Consider the following 21,075-nt stretch of genomic DNA (forward strand, 5'->3'; position numbering starts at 1 on the left):
GAGGGACCCCTGTGGGGCAATTTAACTTTTAGTAATTCTGTGAGGAAAATTCCTGTCAGGAATCTCTTCAGAGCTCCTTTACCGCGAGGCTACTGCTGCGCGGAAAAAAAAGACTGAAGGGGGACCCCTGCTGGCTGCAGGGTTAGTGCCATGCTGGGCATGCCCAGTAGGGGCCAGTCAAAGTTCTGGAAACTTTGACAGACGTTTTCCGTGATTGGGCTCCAATCTGATGATGTCACTCATATGTGAGGACTACCATCCTGCTTGTCCTGTGAGAAACTCCGATACTACCTTAGGCAAAACTTAGGGTGAGTGCGGAGTACTACCCAGTCGTGTAGATGTTTAGTGTAAGGTGGATAGGTAACTAGGGCCTGTAACTCACTAACTCTGCAAGTGGATGTGATTGCCAAAAGAAAAATCACTTTTCATGTGAGATAGCGAAGATCACAGGATTGGAGAGGCTCGAATGGTGTTTTCATGAGCCAACCCAAAACCAGGTTGAGGTCCCAAGAAGGGGCCAGAGGGTGCAGTGGAGGTTTGAGGTGGAGCAAGCCCTTCATAAAACGTGTTACAAGGGGTTATACTGAAATAGGAACATCCCCAACACCTTTATGGAAGGCAGCTACCGCACTGACATACATCCTGATGGAAGAAGTTTTTAGACCTGATTCTGACACGTGCCAGAGATAGTCTAGAAACTTTGTGGTGGAACAAGTGAAAGGATCAAGAGACAGTGAGGAACACCATGTTGTAAACCTGTTCCATTTGTATAGGTAAGACTTTCTCGTGGAAGGCTTCCGTGAAGCAATCAGGACATGGGAAACTGGCTCCGAAAGGTTGAGTGGATGAAGAATTAACCTTTCAACATCCAGGCAGTCAGGGACAAGGCCTGAAGATTGGGGTGGCGTAGGCACCCATCGTTTTGAGTGATCAGAAGCGGGTCCTTCCCCAGAGGAATGTGCCTGCGAATGGAGAGGTCCTGAAGAATTGGAAACCACACTTGGCGTGGCCAGTGAGGGGCTATCAGGATCATGCTTCCCTTGCCCTGATGTAACTTCACGAGAGTCTTCGAGAGAAGTGGAAGTGGAGGGAATGCATATAGGAGACCGGTTGCCCATGAGAGGGAGAACGCATCTCTTGGTAGTGAGTGTTGGTTGCGAGTGAGAGAGCAAACGTTCCCTACTTTGCAGTTTTGAGATGACGCAAAGAGGTCTATGTGACGGTAACCCCAAAGTTGGAATATTGAGTCCGCTACTGAGGGGTTGAGGGACCACTCGTGCGGCTAAAAGGTGCGATTCAGCTTGTCTGCCAACACATTGTCCACTCCCGGCAAGTAGGTGGCCTTGAGGTACATCGAGTGGGAAAGGGCCTCCGCCCATATCTGTGCAGCTTCCTGACACAGGAGATAGGAGCCTGTTCCTCCTTGTTGGTTGATGTACCACATGGCCACCTGGGTGTCTGTCTGGATCAGGATGACCTGGTTGGAAAGGTGATCCTGACACACCCTGAGAGCATATCTGATTGCTCGTAGTTCCAGGAAATGTATTTGGTGTTTGGCTTCCTCTGGAGACCAGGACCCTTGAGTTTGTAGATTGGTAACATGTGCTCCCCAGCCGAGGTTGGAGGCATCGGTTGTAAGGGATATTTGAGGATCTGGAGCCTGGAAAGGAAAGCCTTGGAGGAGATTGGACTGGTTTGTCCACTAAGCCAGAGATAGGCAAAGTGGGTTGGTGATATGGACAACGGCTGACAGTGGTTGAGATGATTGAATCCACTGTGACCTTAGAGTCCACTGCATGACTCTCATGGCAAGACGAGCCATTGGAGTGACATTAACCGAGGACGCCATGTGTCCTAGCAACACTAGGAAGTGACATGTAGTTGAGCGTTTTCGAGACTGCAGTTGATGGGTGAGAGAAGTAAGAGTGAGAGCTTGTTCTCGAGGAAGAAATGCTTTTGCTTTGAAGGTGTCCAAGTCTGCTCCTATGAACGACAGGATTTGTGATGGGACTAAGTTGGACTTCGGGTAATTGATGAGAAACCCTAGGGAGATCAGGGTATGCAAGGTGAGGCGTAGGGACGTCAGAGCAGCTTGCTGGGTGGGAGCCCTGATCAACCAGTCATCGAGGTAGGGGTAGACATGGACACCTTGAGTCCTGAGGAATGCTGCTACTACTAAGAGGCACTTGGTGAAGACCCGTGGTGCAGATGCCAGGCTGAATGGTAGCACTCGGTATTGATAGTGCTTTGAGCCTACTAGGAATCGCAAAAATTTTGCGATGAGACGGAGTTATTGCAATGTGTGTGTAAGCGTTCTGGAGGTTTAGAGAGCAGAGCCAGTCTTCTCTTTGCAGAAGGGGAAGGAGGGAACCCAAAGTTACCATCTTGAACTTTTCTCTTTATAGGTACTTGTTTAAGGCGCGAAGGTCCAGTATCGGGTGAAAGCCACCTAACATTTTTGGGATTAGAAAGTTCCGAGAATAGAATCCTAGGCCCTGTTGGGAGTAGGGCACTGGTTCGATTGCTCTGGATCGCAGGAGAAGGGAGACTTCCTGATCCAGGAGTGGTGAGTGATCGGATGTTCCCCACGTCAGCCGAGGTGGGGAGTCTGACGGAATGTCAAGAAAGTTGAGATGATAACCTTGAGTGATTATGGCAAGAACCCACTGGTCTGAGGTGATTGTGTGCCAGATGTTGCTGAAGTGGCACAATCGACCTCCCACTGGTACATGCAGTAGTGGAGGCTGAATGCTGCTCTCTAGGAAAGAGTCAAAAACCAGATGCTGGGCCTGGCCAGGGGTTGTCTGTGTTTTTTGCCTGCAAGGTTGCCTGGACTGGCCTTTCTGGTAAGGCTTAGTAGAGCGACCTTTGGACGGTGGAGGATAAGATTTCCTTTGGTGGTAGAAAGACTTTTTGGGATCCTTTCTGAATGTTTGCTTAGCAGGATATTCAGAAGGCAATAAGGAGAGTTGGCAAAGAGTATCATGGTGATCTTTGAGCTGTGCCACTGCTTGCTGTATCTGTTCACCAAAAAGATTGTCACCAGTGCAAGGCAAGTTGGATAGTCTGTCTTGGACCTCAGGTCGTAGGTCCGAAGACTTTAGCCAGGCCCACCTCCTCGCAGAAATAGCTGTTGCTGATACCCTGGAAGCGGTGTCAAAAATATCATATTCTGATCTTATTTCATGTTTGCCCGCTTCTAATCCTTTTTGAGTCAGGACATGTAATTGCTCTTGAAACTGCTGAGGTAGGGACTCGGCAAAGTCCTGCATTTACTTAAAGAGGACCCTGTTGTACTGGGTCATATAGAGTTGGTAAGAGGCAATGCGGGATATAAGCATTGACCCCTGAAAGACACGCCGACCTATGGCATCCAGAAACTTTTGCTCCTTCCCTGGAGGGAAAGAAGAGTGAGGCTTGGAGCGTCGGGCTTTCTTTTGGGCTGATTCAACAACCACTGAATGGTGATCCAATTGGGTTTTTTGGAAACCTGGAGTTAACTGGACTAGGTATGTGGTGTCCACTTTTCGGTTAGCTGGTGCCACCGAACCAGGATGCTCCCAATTCCTCTTTAGAAGATCCAAGAGGACATCATGGATAGGAATAGAGGTGATTACTTTAGGAGCATCCAGAAATTGCAGAAGTTCCATCATCTGGTGTCTATCATCCTGTTCTGTCTGAAGTTGGAATGGAACCAATTCAGACATTTCCTTCACAAAATTAATGAAAGACAAGTCCTCTGGAAGAGAATGCTTCCTACTTTCAGTAGGGGAGGGTGGTGATGGTAAGTCATCGGTATCCTGGGACGAGTCATCGGTCCATGTATCATAGGGTTCATCACCAGCACCCCTAGGATCCTTAGAGGGACGGAATGTTGGTATTCCTGAAGGCCCTGGTTGAGGCACCAAAGGCATCGAGGGAGTCACCGAAGGCATCGATGGAGGCACCGAGGGCATCGATGGACGGATTGGCAGCATCGATGGTAGCAAAGGTATCGGTGACATCGATGGATGAGGCATCGGGAGGACTCCCGATGGAGGAAGTAACGGTGTTTCTCTTTCTTCTGTCGATGAAAGAGGAATTGGGGAGGAGGGTACTGTGCCCATTGATGCCCCCTGATCCATTGAAGGAAAAGCGGCGAGCAGCGCTTCCATCCTCGTCAGTAGTGGTGCCAGCGCTACAGGAATGGGATCGGAAACTGGTTCAGGAATCGGCACCGGCATCGGAGGAATCTTGAAGGCTTGCATCGCTCTGCCGATGGCCTCTTGAATCATCTGATCCAATTCCTCTCAGAAACCTGGAGAGTGGAGGTCCGATGCCGGAGGAGGAGGCGGAGGCATAGCCGGAGGGACCACCGTTGGAGGTGGAATCGCGGCTCCTATAACTGGTCCCGGTGAAGGTTGCCTCAGTGACCCACAGCCAGACAGGGATGGTACCTTTTCTGGACAGGCTTTCTTCAGCGACGGCTCAGACAGTGGCGACGTTGAGGACTTGCCTGCGTCGATGGTCTGAGACCTACGGTGTCAATGTCGATGCTTTTCTCGACGATCTCCTCGGTCCTTTTCCTGAGGAGGAACAGAGGGCATTGATGGCCGCGGAGTCGTCGATGCTGGTTGGACACCGGTCAGTGCACGATACTGGAGCAACGAAGACGGTGTCGGCTCGGATGACGTCGAGTCGGAGTTTGTGACCGTAAGAGAAGTTCCATCTTCTCCATTCTAGCCTTGCGACCTTTTGGTGTCATAAGGGCAAATTTTGTGCAATTAAGGACATCATGCTCACTTCCTAAACACATTACACAGACCTTGTGAGGGTCAGTAATGGACATTGTGCGAGTGCAGTCGGGGCATCGACGGAACCCTGACGCCATGGCCTCTCAAAAAATTTAGTCATGGTGCGGTCGACAGTCAGTAGGCCGTGAGGGCTGAACTCAATGGGAATCTACCGGAATCGGGGAAAAAACTTACCGGACCACCACGGAAGCAAAAATTGAATAGGGGGACCCCTGTGGGGTATTAAATTATGAAGTAATTCCGTGAGGAAAATTCCTGTCAGGAATCTCTGTAGAGCTCCTTAACCTACGTGGCTACTGCTGCGCGGAAAAAAGAAGACTGAAGGGGGAGCCCTGCTGGTTGCAGGGTTAATGCCATCCTGGGCATGCCCAGTAGGTGCCAGTCAAAGTTCTAGAAACTTTGACAAAAGTGTTCTGTGATTGGGCTCCATCCTGTGATGTCACCCATATGTGAGGACTACCATCCTAATTGTCCTGTGAGAAAATAGGTTTTAAGTTTTGTAAAAAATAAAATCAAAACCAAAAAATTAATTTGTTAGTAGAAACAACTAGTGATAGTAATACTGATGGGATGTTAATTTTTTGATATTTGAATTCAGCACATCAACATAAATAATAAATAGCACATTTTATTGCTGAAGCAGACAACTTCTAAAAATGTGTATACCAGTGTATTTTTTAGTGAACCTGTCCTCTAGAAACTTGTCCAAATCTTTTTAAACCCCGCAATACTATTGGCCTTGGCTATATCTCCTCTGGTAACAAATTCCGCAGTGCATCTTTTTTCAGGCCCTTCCAAATAACTTTTTGAGAGTTTGAAACATACTGATTAGCAACCAAATATCCCTTTTCATGACAGGAGATATTTGGGAAAACCCAATATTTGATGCTGTTCACTGCTAGGGATGAATTAAGCCCCTTAAAGCACTGCTGTTTAAGTGCTCAATAGGGTTTTTCTTTTTATTATGTAACACTTACCTTTACAGTCTTTAACCTATTAAAAAAACTGTCCATTCTGGAAAAAACTAGAGCAGAAGGGAAGTCCCATGGTCTTGGTTCTTTGTCCTTAAAAAAAAAAAAAATCATATATTTTTATCTGTATACCATGAATACATACACATTCCTAACAGATTAAATCAAAGTACCATATTATTCAGCAAAAGATGTTCTTTATAACATTCTCTTTGAGAATCAAGCATTTTCAGCATTGTTAAAGAGGTATAATTATATAAGGGAAATTAGCACAGGTTGTACAAGAGATGTAAGTAAAGTTCAGTGTCTTATAGGGTTAATTATAGCAGTGAGCCATAGAAAAAGAGTTAATAAACTTCACTTTTTAAATTTAAATCAAAGTGTGCCTCACCTTAAAGAAATGTGACATTTTAGAACAGGAAGCGTTGTAAGCATCATAACATCTTTGTATCACAGTAACAGCCAATTTTATGCTGTCCATTGAATCTTCTATTTCTCCTTGTAAGCCTTTCATCAACTCTTCTGGGCTTAAAAAGGAGCGTGTCTGGACAGTAAAAACATTTTAGCCTGATATAATCATATTCAGAATCTGCTTAACTAGTAATAATAATAATAAATTACAAAAAACCGAGGAGTTTCATGCAGGACAGCCTACGTGGAAACTCCCACACATGTTCATAAAAACCTTCTTCGCTTTTGTGAGCTCTGAAGCAGCTTTTCCTTCTTGGCACCATTGGATGATGTCACACATTTGTCTGGCTGATCACTGTCCTGCTTGTCCTTGGAGAAATTTCTTTGTTCCCAGTAATTTGATAGCTACCAAGCACCACAAAGCCTTTACAGCGGGTGCAAAGTAAACATCAGAAAGCGTGCACATTGATTTAAAAATGGAATCAAAGACACATACTTTAACTCCCCCAAACTAACCCACACTCCTTTTCATTGCAGATAAAAGTGAATTCACTTTTAAACAATGGACACACTTTTACCCACGCTGGGGGGAAGGGACATGTAGGAATTTTTAAAAGGTTTTTTTCCTTTCAAAGGTTTTAATGCAGGTAAGCATGTTTACCTGCATTAAAACCTTTGAAAATTGCCCTGCCAAAATAGGTATTCAAAGCCTGCAGGAGAAGGAATCACAAAAACAAATTCACTCAGAGCTGAACACGCTTGGTATAATTCTGGCAGGAGCTTAGCTTTCATTAGAATCTTGGGGGGATTTTTAACACTTCATATGTCTCAGACATAGAATATTTAACAAAGAATGTGACAGATGAAGAGCACAATGATCAGCTAGTCTTATCTACTTTCTCTTATACAAAGCTTTATTCTCACTTCGTTAAAACTAAGGATGCTTTATGCCTATCCCAGGCTATCAAATTCCTGCCCATATTCACAAAGCTGAAGAGATTAAAATCTTAATGTACACAAGTCAGAACACATCAAAGTGTTTGTTTTATTGTTTTGTTTTACTGATTATTATAAATATTTCTATGTAACCCGCCTCAAAATGTGGAAGGCCCAGGTAATAAATATATTTTAAATAAATAGTCAAGCCTATACTCTAATATCTGGTATCACAAAACACAAAAGTAAATATGAAAGTGTTAAAGTACCATGTCAATGAAGAGATTGCATATTTCTTGCAAAATAACAATAATCCTTGATGGTCGGTTGTAATATTTGGAGTTAGCCCAAATTAAACAGAGAGTATACATTACTCCATTAATGAAGGAAGACACCTAAGAACAAACATACATTAATAAAAACCATTTAGTAGTAGATTTTACAAGAATACTGATTGGACTTCTAAATTAGTGAATATTGGCTTGAAATACTAACAACTATCAACATTTTTTACTTCTGAATATGTTTGCAATAACTAGGCATTTATTATGTACCCCAGTAGCACAGCATCATTGAACACAATCTTTAAGGAGCCAGTCAGGGAAGGTAAAACGGGAATAAATAGCATTTAGCACAAGTGGAAGCAGCAACTCAGCTGCAAGTGATCTTAAAAGCAGAGCAATAGCTGAACAAAACCCCACCCATGGCAAGGGTTGCATCTGGCACCCTCCTTCCCTTTTGGACCTGTTTGCTTTGCTTACAGACTTACTCCAAAGGGCAGCATGGTGCCCCTCTCTCCCCAACTTGGTACCCAGGGTGATCACCCTGCTTGCCCACTGCTTGCAGTTGCCTAAAAGAGATCCAGCAGGATGCGATAGTTCTGTTAGTTTAATCTTCAGATCTTTGCAGTTGCACCACAGAAAAAAATGAGACCATCCAAGGAGGTATGATTACCTTTGCAAAGAAATGGAACTATATTTTATTTGCAGTTCAAAGCATTTATACTGTGACTATCACTTGCAATCTTCTTTAACTTCATTTTTCTATGTGATACAGGCTACAAAGTTATACAGACTGAAGCAACATAATTAGCTAGTTCCTCATATTTCATTAACCTTCTAAAAACAAACATAAGTCACTGTAGTGGGATATAACAAGGATCTAATTCCATCATATTTATAGCAAAAGCAATGAAAAACACAAGGCTTCACTAATAGCATGGGATGCAAAGAACCTTCTTTCCAAAAATGTCGCTTTCCTAATTTTAAATTAAAAAAGAAAAGGATTACAGCAAAAATAAAGAGCATACCACAAATATCAAATGATTATCCAAGTAAAATATCTTAAAAAACAGATAAAGCAAATCAACTATTTTTAGCTCAGCAGTTTTTTCCTGCACCATTGGAATCTACTGGGGGTATGGTGGAATAAGCATTCATTCACATCCGCCCAGGGATTTTGCCATTTCTATTTCTCTATGCTTTTCTAGCCCAGCCACCAAAGCAATAATCCTTGGGTAGGGGGTCACAGATTGCTGTTCCCTCTGCAACCTAATACACATGAACCTTAAGTCTGAATGCTATGTGTTGCCATTGTGTCAGCCAAGGCTCCCACTCACCCAGGGGCTATAAATGAAATAGCAGAGTTGCTTACCTGTAACAGGTGTTCTCACAGGTCAGCAGGATGTTAGTCCTCACATATGGGTGACATCATCAGGATGGAGCCCAATCACGGAACACTTGTCAACGTTTCCAGAACTTTGACTGGCACCTACTGGGCATGCCCAGCATAGCACCAACCCTGCAGCCAGCAGGGGACCCCCTTCAGTCTTGTCTTATAGTAAAAGTACATGCAAAAAATAAAATAATAAATCGTAAGCGAACCCAACTCCGCGGGGTGGCAGGCGGGTTTCGTGAGGACTAACATCCTGCTGTCCTGTGAGAACACCTGTTACAGGTAAGCAACTCTGCTTTCTCACAGGACAAGCAGGATGTAGTCCTCACATATGGGTGAGTACCAAGCTGAGGATGCCCTAACAATGCACCAAATGTACCCAAAAATGTGCAACAGGCACAAGAAGTGGGGTGGAATTTGGTAGAGAGCATCCTGTACCCTACCGGGTTGGTGGAAGGATGTTGGTACCTCAGTTTGCAAACAAGTTGCTTAGCACAGACTGGCTGAAGATGGAATCTTGTCTGCCAGCATTGTCTATACAATAATGGGCTGCGAAGGTGTGGAGAGAGCTCCAGGTAGCAGCCTTACAGATATCAGCAAGCGGCACTGAGCGTAGTTGCGCTACTGACGTTGCCATGGCCCTGACAGAGTGTCCTTTAACATGGTCTTGAAGCGGAATATCTGCCTGTTGGTAACAAAAAGAAATACAGTCCGCTAACCAGGAGGAGAGAGTCTGCTTACCCACAGGTTTGCCCAGTTTGATGGGACTGAAGGAAACAAACAATTGAGTAAATTTCCTGTGGGCAGCTGTACGGTCTAGACAAAAGGCTAGAGCCCGTTTACAGTCAAGGGTATGCAGAACCCATTCTCCTGGGTTTGAGTGGGGCCTGGGAACGAAAGTAGGTAGTATAATGGATTGATTATATGAAAATCCGATGCTACCTTAGGCAAAAACATAGGATGAGTGCGGAGTACAACCTTATCATGCAGAAGTTTAGTATAAGGCGGGTAGGTAACTAAGGCCTGTAACTCACTAACTCTGCGGACGGAAGTGACTGCCAAAAGAAAAATCACTTTCCATGTGAGATAGCGAAGATCACAGGATTGGAGAAGCTCAAACGGCGGTTTCATGAGCCTTCCCAAAACCAAGTTGAGGTCCCAGGAAGGGGCCGGAGGGCGTAGTGGAGGCTTACGGTGAAGCAAGCCCTTTAAAAAATGTGTTACAAGGGGTTGTACTGAAATGGGTACATCCCAGACACCTTTAGGGAAGGCGGCTACCGCACTGACATGTACCCTGATAGAAGAAGTTTTGAGGTCTCACTCTGACAGGTGCCAGAAACTTCAGTGTGGAACAAGTGAAGGGATCGATGGACATAGAAGTACAACATTCTGCAAACCTCTTCCATTTATAGCAATAAGACTGCCTAGAGAAGGCTTTCGTGAAGCTACTAGGACACGGGAAACCGGCTCAGAAAGGTTAAGAGGTTGCAGTATTAACCTTTTCAACATCCAGGCAGTCAGGGAGAGGGCCTGGAGGTTGGGGTGATGAAAGCAACCGTCGTTCTGATTAATGAGAAGTGGGTCCTTCCCCAGAGGAATGTGCCGGCGCACTGATATTTTGTGGAGAATTGGAAACCAGACCTGGCGTGGCCAATGAGGGGCTATGTGAATCATAAGCCCCCTGTCCCTTCCCAACTTCACGAGAGTCTTTGAAATGAGTGGAAGTGGAGGGAACGCATAAAGGAGACCGCTGGCCCATGAGAGGGAGAAAGCATCTCTGGGCTGGCGGTGTTGGCTGCGAGTGAGAGAGCAGAAGCTCCCTACTTTGCCGTTGTGAATCGATGCAAAGAGGTCTATGTGAGGGTAACTCCAACGTTGGAATACTGAGTCCGCTACGGTGGGGTTGAGGGACCACTCGGGTGGAACATAAGAACATAAGAAAATGCCATACTGGGTCAGACCAGTGCAACTCAGCCTGTCCGCCAACACATTGTCCACTCCCGGCAAATAGGTGGCCCTGAGGTACATCAAGTGGGAAAGGGCCTCCGCCCATATCTGTGCAGCTTCCTGACACAGGAGGTAGGAGCCTGTTCCCCCTTGCTTGTTGATGTACCACATGGCCACCTGGTTGTTGGTTTGAATCAGGATGACCTGGTTAGAAAGGTGATCCTGAAAAGCCCTGAGAGCATATCTGATTGCACGAAGCTCCAGGAAATTTATCTGGTGTTTGGCTTCCTCTGGAGACCAGATGCCCTGAGTTTGCAGGTTTGCTCCCCAGCCAAGGTTGGAGGCATCTGTTGTCAAGGTAATTTGAGGTTCTGGAATCTGAAATGGAAGGCCCTGTATCAGATTGGATTGGTTTGTCCACCAAGCTAATGATAGGCGGAGCTGTTTGGTGATGTGGATTGTGGAGGACATTCGCTGAGAAGACTGAGTCCACTGCGATCTTAGAGTCCACTGCATTACTCTCATGGCGAGGCGAGCCATGGGAGTGACATGCACTGTGGAGGCCATATGACCCAATAATATCAGGAAGTGATGTGCAGTTGAGTGTTGTCGAGACTGCAGTCGAAGGTCCAAAGAAGCAAGAGTGAGAGCTCGATCCTGAGGTAGGAAAGCTTTCACTTGTAGAGTGTCCAATTCGGCCCCTATGAACGATAGAGTTTGCAAAGGAACTAGATTGGATTTTTGATAGTTTATGAGAAATCCTAGGGAGGTCAGGGAATGTAAAGTGAGGTGAAGGGACGTCAGTACCCCTTGCAGAGAGGGGGCCCTGATCAATCAGTCATCCAGATAGAGGTAGATGTGGACACTTTGACTCCTGAGAAAGGCAGCTGCCACTACGAGGCACTTGGTGAAGACTCGCGGGGCAGATGCTAGGCCAAATGGTAACACTCGATATTTGAAGTGTTTTGGGCCTACTAGGAACTGCAGGAATCTGCGATGTGATGGAGTGATTGAAATGTGCATGTAAGCGTCCTGAAGGTCTAGAGAGCAGAGCCAGGCTCCCTTTTGAAGGAGGGGAAGCAGAGAACCCAGGGTCACCATCTTGAACTTTTCTCTTTGTGGGTATTTGTGTAGAGTGCGAATTTCCAATATGGGGCGCACACCTCCTGACTTTTTTGGTATCAGGAAATACCTGGAATAGAACCCTTGCCCTGTTGGGAGAGGGGCACTGGCTCTATTGCTCAACACTGGAGGAGGAGGGAGACCTCCTGCTCCAAGAGTGGTGAATGGTCGGATGTTCCCCACATCAGCCGAGGCGGGGAATCCGGTGGGACCGAGAGAAAGTTGAGGTGGTAAACTTGGGATACTATTGCAAGTACCCCTGATCTGTGGTGACTGTGTGCCATAGGCTGGAGAAGTGGCACAACTGGCCTCCAACTGGAATGGTCGGAAGTGGAAGCTGGGTACTACTGTCTAGAAGGGAGTTATAAGCCTGATGCTGGACCTGGTTGAGGGGCTGGCTGTGACTTCTGTCCTCTAGTTGCCTTTTTGGTAAGGCTTAGAAGGTCGACCCCTGGATGCTGGGGAATAGTATGTCTGTAGAATTGCCTCTTGGAATCTCTCTTAAAGGATCTTTTAGAAGAAGAGAGGTCAGATGGCAGTAAGGAGAGCTGGCGCAGAGTCTCTTGGTGGTCCTTGAGTTGTGCCACTGCTTCTTGAATCTTTTCATCGAAAAGATTATCCCCAGCACAGGGCAGGTCAGCCAATCTGTCTTTACCTCCAGTCTGAGGTCTGAAGATTTCAGCCAGGCCCATCTTCTTGCACTGATACCGGCTGCCGACACCCTGGACACGGTGTCAAAGATGTCATACACTGATCTTACTTCATGCTTGCCAGCATCTAAGCCCTTTTGTGCTAGGGCATGAAGTTGGTCCTGTAACTGCTGAGGTAAGGCTTCAGCAAAGTCTTGAATCTTCGTAAACAAGGCCCTATTGTATTGGGTCATGCGGAGTTGGTAGGAAAGAATGCGAGAAATGAGCATTGATCCATTGAATACCCATCTTCCCAATGCATCCAGAAATTTCTGATCTTTTCCTGGGGGAATGGAAGAGTGAGGTTTGGAGCGTCTGGCCCTCTTCTGGGCTGACTCTACAACTACTGAGTGATGATCCGACTGAGGTCTTTGGAAGCCAGGGGCTGACTGAACTAGGTAGGTGGCATCTGCTTTTCGGTTAACAGGTGCCACAGAGCCAGGGTGTTCCCAGTTTCTCTTCAAAAGGTCCAAAAGGATGTTATGAATAGGGATGGACATGATTTCTTTTGGAGCATCGAGAAATTGTAGAAGCTCTAGCATCTGATGTCTAGAGTCCTCTTCTGTCTGAAGCTGGAAAGGTATTGTTTCAGACATCTCCTTTACAAAATTAATGAAGGACAGGTCCTCTGGAGGAGAATGCTTCCTTTCATCAGGAGGGGAGGGCTGTGAAGGTAGATCATCAGAATCCTGGGATGAATCGTCGGTCCAAGGATTATAAGGGTCATCACCAGCTCCCAGATGTTCTTCAGAAGGAAGTAACGGAGTTATTCCTGATGGCTCTGGCCTGGGCATCGATGGCCCCGAAGAAGGAATCGAAGGCATCAATGATGGCATCAAGGGCATCGATGGCATTGGAGGTATAGACGGAGGCACCGATGGAATTGGTGACATCGACGGATGTGTCGGTGGTGGCACTCCCGATGGTGGAATGAAGAGCGGTGTTTCTTCATCTTCCTCCGATGACAAGGGAATCGGCGAGGAAGGAGTCGGGTCCATTGGTTCCCTCGGATCCACCGGTGGAAGAGCACCGATCAACTTGTCCATTCTTGCCAATAGCGGCGCAAGCACCTTGGGTATCGGGTCGGTGACCGGAGGAGGAACCGGCATCGGCATCGATGGAAGTTGGAAGCCCTGGAGTACTTTTCCGATGGCCTCTTGGATCATCTGATCCAATTCCTCACGGAAACCAGGGGTATGGATACCCGGTTCCGGAGTAGGAGGCAGCACTGGCGTAGCCGGAGGGTCCACCGATAAAGGTGGAATCACGTATCCCGTCACCTGTCCAGGTGGGGAATGCCTCGGTGATCCAGAGACAGAAGAGGACGAGACCTTTTCTGCACAGGGCTTCTTTGTCGGAGGCTCAGATGATGTCGATGTTGAGGGTTTACTCGTATCGGTGGCCTGAGCTTTACAATGACGGTGTCGATGTTTTTCTCGATGTTCACCTCGGTGTTTTTCCTGAGGAGGAACAGAGGGGGTCGACACCCGTGGAGTCGTCGAGGCCGGTCGGATAGCAACAGTGCTGGTGCGACGTACACGGCACTGGTTCAGATGACGTCGAAGCTATCGATGGAGTTGGGATTTTTGGCCGAAAGAGAAGACCCATCTTATTGAGCCAAGCCTTGCAACCCTTTGGTGTCATTTGGGCACATTTGGTGCAAGTAAGGACATCGTGGCCGGACTCTAAGCACATCATACAGACCGTGTGAGGGTCAGTGATGGACATTGTCCGAGTGCAGTCGGGGCACGGACTGAAACCCGACGCCATGGCCTTGACAAAATTTAGCCGCGGTGCGGTCGATGGCTGGTAGGCTGCGGGGGAAAAGCTCGACGGGAATTGACCACAAATGGGCAAAAAACTTACTGTTTGACCGCAGAGTAAGGAAATCAATAAGGTGACCCTTGTGGGGTAAAATGTTTTCACATTTTTTTAACAAAGTTCTGTGAGGAAAATTCCTGTCAGGAAGAGCTCCTTAACCCGCGTGGCTACTGCTGCGCGGAAAAAAGAAGACTGAAGGGGGACCCCTGCTGGCTGCAGGGTTGGTGCTATGCTGGGCATGCCCAGTAGGTACCAGTCAAAGTTCTGGAAACTTTGACAAAAGTGTTCCGTGATTGGGCTCCATCTTGATGATGTCACCCATATGTGAGGACTACCATCCTGCTTGTCCTGTGAGAACAACTTGATTATAGCGGGGTATTATTTAAAATCTGCATTTCACAACTAAAGAAGTAAAATAATTTTTAAACACACACACACACACACACAAGTGAAACCCATGAAAAACTTCATTGGTAGAGTTAGTGGTTCCTCTCCCATTATTCCCAATATGCTGACTCCCTATGGTTGCTGCTGTTATTGCAGTCCCTGATTAATCTATGTAGATATAGCAAAGTTGCTTACCTGTAATAGGTGCTCCCCATAGACAGCAGGATAAATCAGCCACACAAGAGGTGATGCCATCCAATAGCCCTGAGAAAGAAAAGCTCTCTTAGAACTCAGAAAAACCAAGAAGGTTTTTGTGAGCATGCACAGGGGTTCCTGTGCAGGTATCACCATGCAAGTATATTTAAGACTTTATAGTGAGCTAGCTTTCAGCTCTACAGGGAGGAGGGTGAGCTCGTGTGGTTGATTTGTCCTGACTCCTGGCTGTCTATGGAGAAAACTTGTTATGGGTAAACAACTTTTTTTTCTCAGTGGACAAGCAGGAAAGTAATCAGTCATTCAAGTGGGGACTCCCAATCTGAGGGTTGCATGTAAGCATCTGTTATATTTTCATATTAACTGTGAAAACATGCAACTTGTAATTGATAGAAGCAGGTAGGAGAGTTAACAGGAATTAGTTAACTAATCTTTTAAGAATTGCTTGGCCAAAACGTCTAACTTGATTTGAAACATTTTCTAGGCAGTAATGAACAATGAAGTGCACAGAAGACCAGGTGACAGCTTTGCAGATATCTTCTATGGAATCAGAGCGAAGATGGGCCAGGGATGCTGCCACAGCCCTGACCTAATGGGCTTATATCTAATTTTGAAGTTGATATCCTGATTGAGTCAGGTGTCTGCCGAGCGGCCAGCTCGTCCTTCAAACGGTTATCCAGGCCTCTGCAGAAGAGAGTCTTGAGACATTTGGTGTCCCAGCAAAGTTCTGCCGCAAGAGTTTTGAACTCTATGGCAAATTCAGCAAATGATCTGCTGCCGTGCTTCAAATCCACTAAAGCAGAACCGGCTACAGACATTCGAGCAGGGTCATCGAAAACGGATTTAAATAAGTCCATAAATCCTTCTATGTCCTGCAAAATCGAGTCCTTGCATTCCCACAAGGTGAATGCCCAAGACAGAGCCTTACCATCCAGGTATGAAAGGATGTAAGTACTCTTGGAGAGCGCTGTAGGAAATAGAGACAGCTGTAAGGCAAAATGCATGCAGCATTGGTTAAAAAATCCCAGGGTCTTCTGGATTTCTCCGGAAAAGCGGATTGGAGCCGCCAGTGGTACAGCAGTCTTCAAAGTTACCTCCGGTGACTGACCTTCTTGGTTGGGGGTTGTTCCTTGAACCTTCTGTGTGTGTAGTTGATAAAACGCTGAAGTAAGCTTCTCCAAAGTGTCTTGCTGCTCCACAATGCGTTGGGCCAGGCCCGGTATGGCCTGCAAAGCACTGAGTTGTGCTGGATCCATGGAGTTAAATCCTTATTTCTCGTGTATATATTGGACTCATAAGACAAATACACAATGTAGAAAATCCTGCAACCTTCATAAATGCACGCCGGTTTCCATAAATGTATCGGGAAACTTATGTGAAGCTTAGAACTTGCTTCACCGTGCTCTCGGTTTAATCATTGGTTGCTTAAGGATTTAGTGTCTTTCATACAGCCGGTACATAAACACAGCTGTTTACAAGTTAGTGGTATACTTCACTTGAGTATGATGACAGAGAACTGTCTTCCGTATCAATGCATTGTAGAATGCCGCATGAGATGATGAAAGTGAAGTTCCCTTTCAGGTACAAGTCTGCAATACGCCGATATGGCTTTTTAAATAGCTGTCCTGTCCAAGGGTTCCTTTCAGGTCTCCGTGCTGCTCAATGACATAAACTCCCGACTCTGCAGGGTTTCGGATAGTTTCCTTCCTCAGGGGTGCAGCAAGCTATTATGTGCGGCAAAATCATGGATGTATTAGAAACATTAATCTCCCAGGTTCTACATATTATATAAGACATAAATAGCGTATAGTTCTTCAGAGTCTTATATTGCGGCACACTTTCATGGGAGAAATTCTGATTGCAAACGGACCCGGCAGATGTCATTATCTTACCAAATTGTAGTTTTGAAATCAGCACTGATTTTAGAAAATCCTCCTGTCACCGCAGGGAAAATTTCAGCGTCTGACGTGATCTGGTACATGCACTGTCTTATAACTTGCTGAAAAAGCCCACGAACTCGCTGGATGATTTGGCAGCGCTATTGAAATGAAAAAGCTAAATCCCAACAGGTGTCATGCAGGTGCAAAGCATAATTAGTGAAATGAAAATATATCATGACAACAAGTGCCACTCTATTTTATCATTGAGTCCCGCCAGTTCTACTGATTGTAGCTTGAAGATCCAAAAATTCTCTCGAAGGTTAAGTTTTGCCTTACGGTCCCCTCCTCTTTTAGATGTTGGAACATGTTCTATAATGTAGAGATTACTTACCTGATAATCTCCTTTTCCTTAGTGTATGCAGATGGACTCAAAACAAGTGGGTATAGTGTGCTCGTGCTAGCAGTTGGAGACGGATCTGACGTCAGCACGGGTACATATACCCCCACAGGAAGTGTAGCAATTCAGTAATCTTCCTTGCAAAAGCTGTAGCTGACCGATCATTTAAATGAACAGGATTACCCTGACCAATTGATGGTAGCAGGAGACCGCCAATGTTCTCAACCGGAAGGCGTCGACACCCGGCAGGGTGGAAGCCCTATATAAGCAAACATGGCTTACCGTGAGTCGGCGAATCCCCATGTATACCCCATGTATACCGGCAGCCAGGCGGGATGCTAAGTCCATCTGCATACACTAAGGAAAAGGAGATTATCAGGTAAGTAATCTCTACATTTCCTAGCGTGTAGCAGAAGGACTCAAAACAAGTGGGATGTACAAAAGCTACTCCCAGACTGGGCGGGAGGCTGCCCAAGGTCCATTCAGGATAGCCCTCGCGAATGCTGTGTCCTCCCTGGCCTGGACATCCAGACGGTAGAATCTGGAGAAGGTATGGAGGGAGGACCACGTCGCTGCTTTACATATCTCTGCAGGCGACAGCATCCTAGTTTCTGCCCAAGAGGCCGATTGCGCTCTGGTCGAATGAGCCTTGACCTGTAGAGGTGGTGGTTTTCCTGCCTCTACGTAGGCTGCCTTGATAACTTCTTTGATCCAGCGGGCGATGGTTGGCCATGAGGCCGCTTCTCCCTGCTTCTTCCCGCTGTGAAGGACGAACAGGTGGTCCATCTTTCGTACTGCTTCAGACATTTCCAAGTATCTGGACAGCAGTCTGCCAATTCGAGATGATGCAGTATTCGGCCTTCTTCTGACTTCTTCAAACCTTCCGTGGTTGGCAAGGATATGGTTTGGTTGAGGTGAAATTGTGAGACTACTTTGGGTAAGAAGGAAGGAACCGTGCGAAGATGGATAGCTTCCAGAGTGATCCTGAGAAACGGATCATGGCAGGACAGCGCTTCTAGCTCTGAGATGTGGCGTGCTGAGCATACAGCCAGCAGGAACACCATCTTCAAGGTCAACAAACGGAGAGACAGGCCCCGAAGGGGTCTAAAGGCGGATCCCGCTAGAAATTCCAACACTAGGTTGAGGTTCCACAGGGGCACTGGCCACTTCAGTGGCGGACGAATGTGTTTGACTCCTTTCAGGAAACGTGAGACGTCTGGGTGTTTGGCAATGGTATTGCTGTCACTCCTGGGACCATAGCAAGACAGTGCTGCTACCTGAACCTTGATGGAGCTGAGGGACAGACCCTTCTGAAGTCCATCTTGTAGGAAGTCCAAAATGATAGGAATCTTAGCGGCATGTGAATTGGTGCTGTGAGAGTCGCACCAGGCTTCAAAAACTCTCCAGATCCTGATATATGTCAGTGATGTGGAGAACTTGCGTGCTCGGAGGAGTGTGTCTATTACCAGCTCCGAGTATCCTCTTTTCTTCAATCTAGCCCTCTCAATGGCCAGACCGTAAGAGAGAATTGAGCTGGATCCTCGTGGAGGATGGGACCTTGCTGCAGCAGGTCCCTGTGTGGAGGCAGAGGTAGAGGATTACCTGATAGTCTTCTCATGTCTGCGTACCAGGGTCTTCTTGGCCAATCCGGGGCCACTAGAAGAACTAGGCCTCTGTGTCGCTGAATCTTGTGTATAATGGCACCCAGCAGGGGCCATGGAGGAAAGGCATATAGCAGGATTCCCTGAGGCCATGGCTGTACCAGGGCATCGATCCCCTGTGATAGTGGATCCCGCCTGCGGCTGAAATATCTGGGTACTTGAGCGTTGGACCTGTCTGCTAATAGGTCCATGCCCGGCGTCCCCCACTGATCCACAATCATCTGGAAAGCTGTGGGCGACAGCTGCCATTCCCCTGGATTTAGGCTTTCTCTGCTGAGGAAGTCTGCCGTGGTGTTGTCCTTCCCAGCGATGTGAACGGCAGAGATGTCCTGTAGGTAATCCTGAGCCGTGGGCCGGCAGGCGCTCAGCAGGGCCTGCAGATGATTCCGGAGTTTCGCCTTCCTTTTGGAGGTTAGGCTGACCTTGTCTTCCTGGGTGTCGAATTGCACCCCTAGGTATTCCAGCGACTGAGAAAGCTGTAGGGAACTCTTGTTCAAGTTTACTACCCATCCAAGGCTTTCCAGAAGAGCAATAACTCTGTTGGTTGCCCGGTGGCTCTCCTCCGGTGACTTTGCCCTGATCAGCCAATCGTCCAGGTAGGGATGGACGAGGATTCCTTCCTTCCTGAGTACCGCCGCCACTACTACTATTACCTTGGTAAAGATCCGCGGTGCGGTGGCTAACCCGAAGGGTAAAGCTCGGAACTGGAAGTGCTGATTCAGGACTTTGAAGCGTAAATAGCGCTGGTGATCCCGATGGATTGGGATATGCAAGTAGGCTTCCGACAGATCCAGGGAGGTGAGAAACTCCCCTGGCTATACCGCATTCTTGACCGACCGCAGGGTTTCCATGCGAAAGCTGGGGACTCGTAGGTGTCAGTTGACTGACTTGAGGTCCAGGACGGGCCTGAAAGTGCCCTCCTTCTTGGGAACTATGAAATAAATGGAATAATGCCCAGAATTTATCTCCCCTGCAGGCACTGGGATTATGGCTTTTAGTGCCAGGAGCCTCTGTAAGGTAACTTCTAGTGCCTCCTTCTTGAGAGGAAAACAAGGAGATTCCACAAACTTGTCTGGCGGGAGCTGAAGAAAATCCAGGTAATACCCTTCTCGGATGATGGCGAGGACCCACTGGTCCGAAGTAATCTCGACCCACCTGCGGTAGAAGAGGATTAGCCTGCCCCCTATGGCTGCTACCTCCGGATGGGTCGGTTGATTGTCATTGTGGATTGCGGCCAGGACCAGAACCCGAGCCGGTTCTCCTCTTGTTGTGCTTAGTCCGAAAGGACTGGTTCCTGGCCTGAGAACGAGGTGCTTGGTAGCGAGCCCTGTAAGGGTTGAAGCGCTGAGAGTTTCTACCTCTGGATGGTCTAGAAAAAGAACGCTGGCTCCTCCTCGACCTGTCTTCTGGTAGACGGGGCAATGGAGAGGCACCCCATTTATTAGCCAATTTCTCGAGATCGTTGCCAAACAGTAGGGACCCCTTAAAGGGCATTCTTGTGAGGCCCGTCTTGGAGGAAGAGTCGGCCACCCAATTGCGTAGCCAAAGCTGTCTCCTGGCTGCCACTGAGGATGACACTCCCTTGGCTGCCGTACGGACGAGGTCGGAGGCTGCGTCAGTGAGGAATGCGAGAGCTGATTCCATGTCTTCTCCCGGGGTGTTGTTTCTAGCTTGCGATAAACAGGAACGCTTCACCACGGTGCAGCAGGTTGCGATGCGTAGGGACATGGCTGCTACCTCAAAGGCTTGTTTCAGCATGGTGTCCATGCGCCGGTCATGTGCATCCTTGAAGGCCGCTCCCCCTCAACCGGAATGGTGGTACACTTCACAATTGCGTTAACTATGGCGTCTACCTTGGGGCACGCCAGCAGCTCCTTGGACGCCGGGTCAAGAGGGTACATGCCTGACAAGGCCCAACCCCCTTTAAATGCGGCCTCCAGTGCAGTCCATTCCAGGTCGATTAGCTGCTGTGCTGCTTGTAGGAGGGGAAAATGGTGAGCCGTTTGGCGCAGGCCCTCTAACAGGGGGTTCATTTTAGGGTCCCCTGGGGTGTCCTGGCCTGGAATCGCCAGTTCTGATAGGCATTGTGAGACCAGGCCTGGAAGATCCTCTTTCTGAAAGAAGCGTCTCATGGTCCAATAGGGCTCTATCTCCGAGGGAAGCTCTCCCTCCT

At 47.3% G+C, this 21,075-nt stretch overlaps 1 protein-coding gene across 1 annotated transcript in view; it reads right to left on the minus strand.

The window, feature by feature from the left end:
- DNAH17 (dynein axonemal heavy chain 17) overlaps nucleotides 1-21,075 on the minus strand; it is a 1,486,981-nt gene that overhangs the window by 1,394,943 nt on the left and 70,963 nt on the right. The window contains exons 6-8 of the mRNA XM_029599137.1: nucleotides 7,381-7,506; nucleotides 6,156-6,308; nucleotides 5,771-5,857 (exon numbers count right to left, since the gene is read on the minus strand). Coding sequence (XP_029454997.1) covers nucleotides 5,771-5,857; nucleotides 6,156-6,308; nucleotides 7,381-7,506 — 366 coding nt within the window. The remainder of the gene's footprint in view (nucleotides 1-5,770; nucleotides 5,858-6,155; nucleotides 6,309-7,380; nucleotides 7,507-21,075) is intronic.

This window comes from Rhinatrema bivittatum, chromosome 4, assembly GCF_901001135.1.
Source record: "Rhinatrema bivittatum chromosome 4, aRhiBiv1.1, whole genome shotgun sequence".
In the NCBI taxonomy this organism is placed as follows: Eukaryota; Metazoa; Chordata; class Amphibia; order Gymnophiona; family Rhinatrematidae; genus Rhinatrema; species Rhinatrema bivittatum.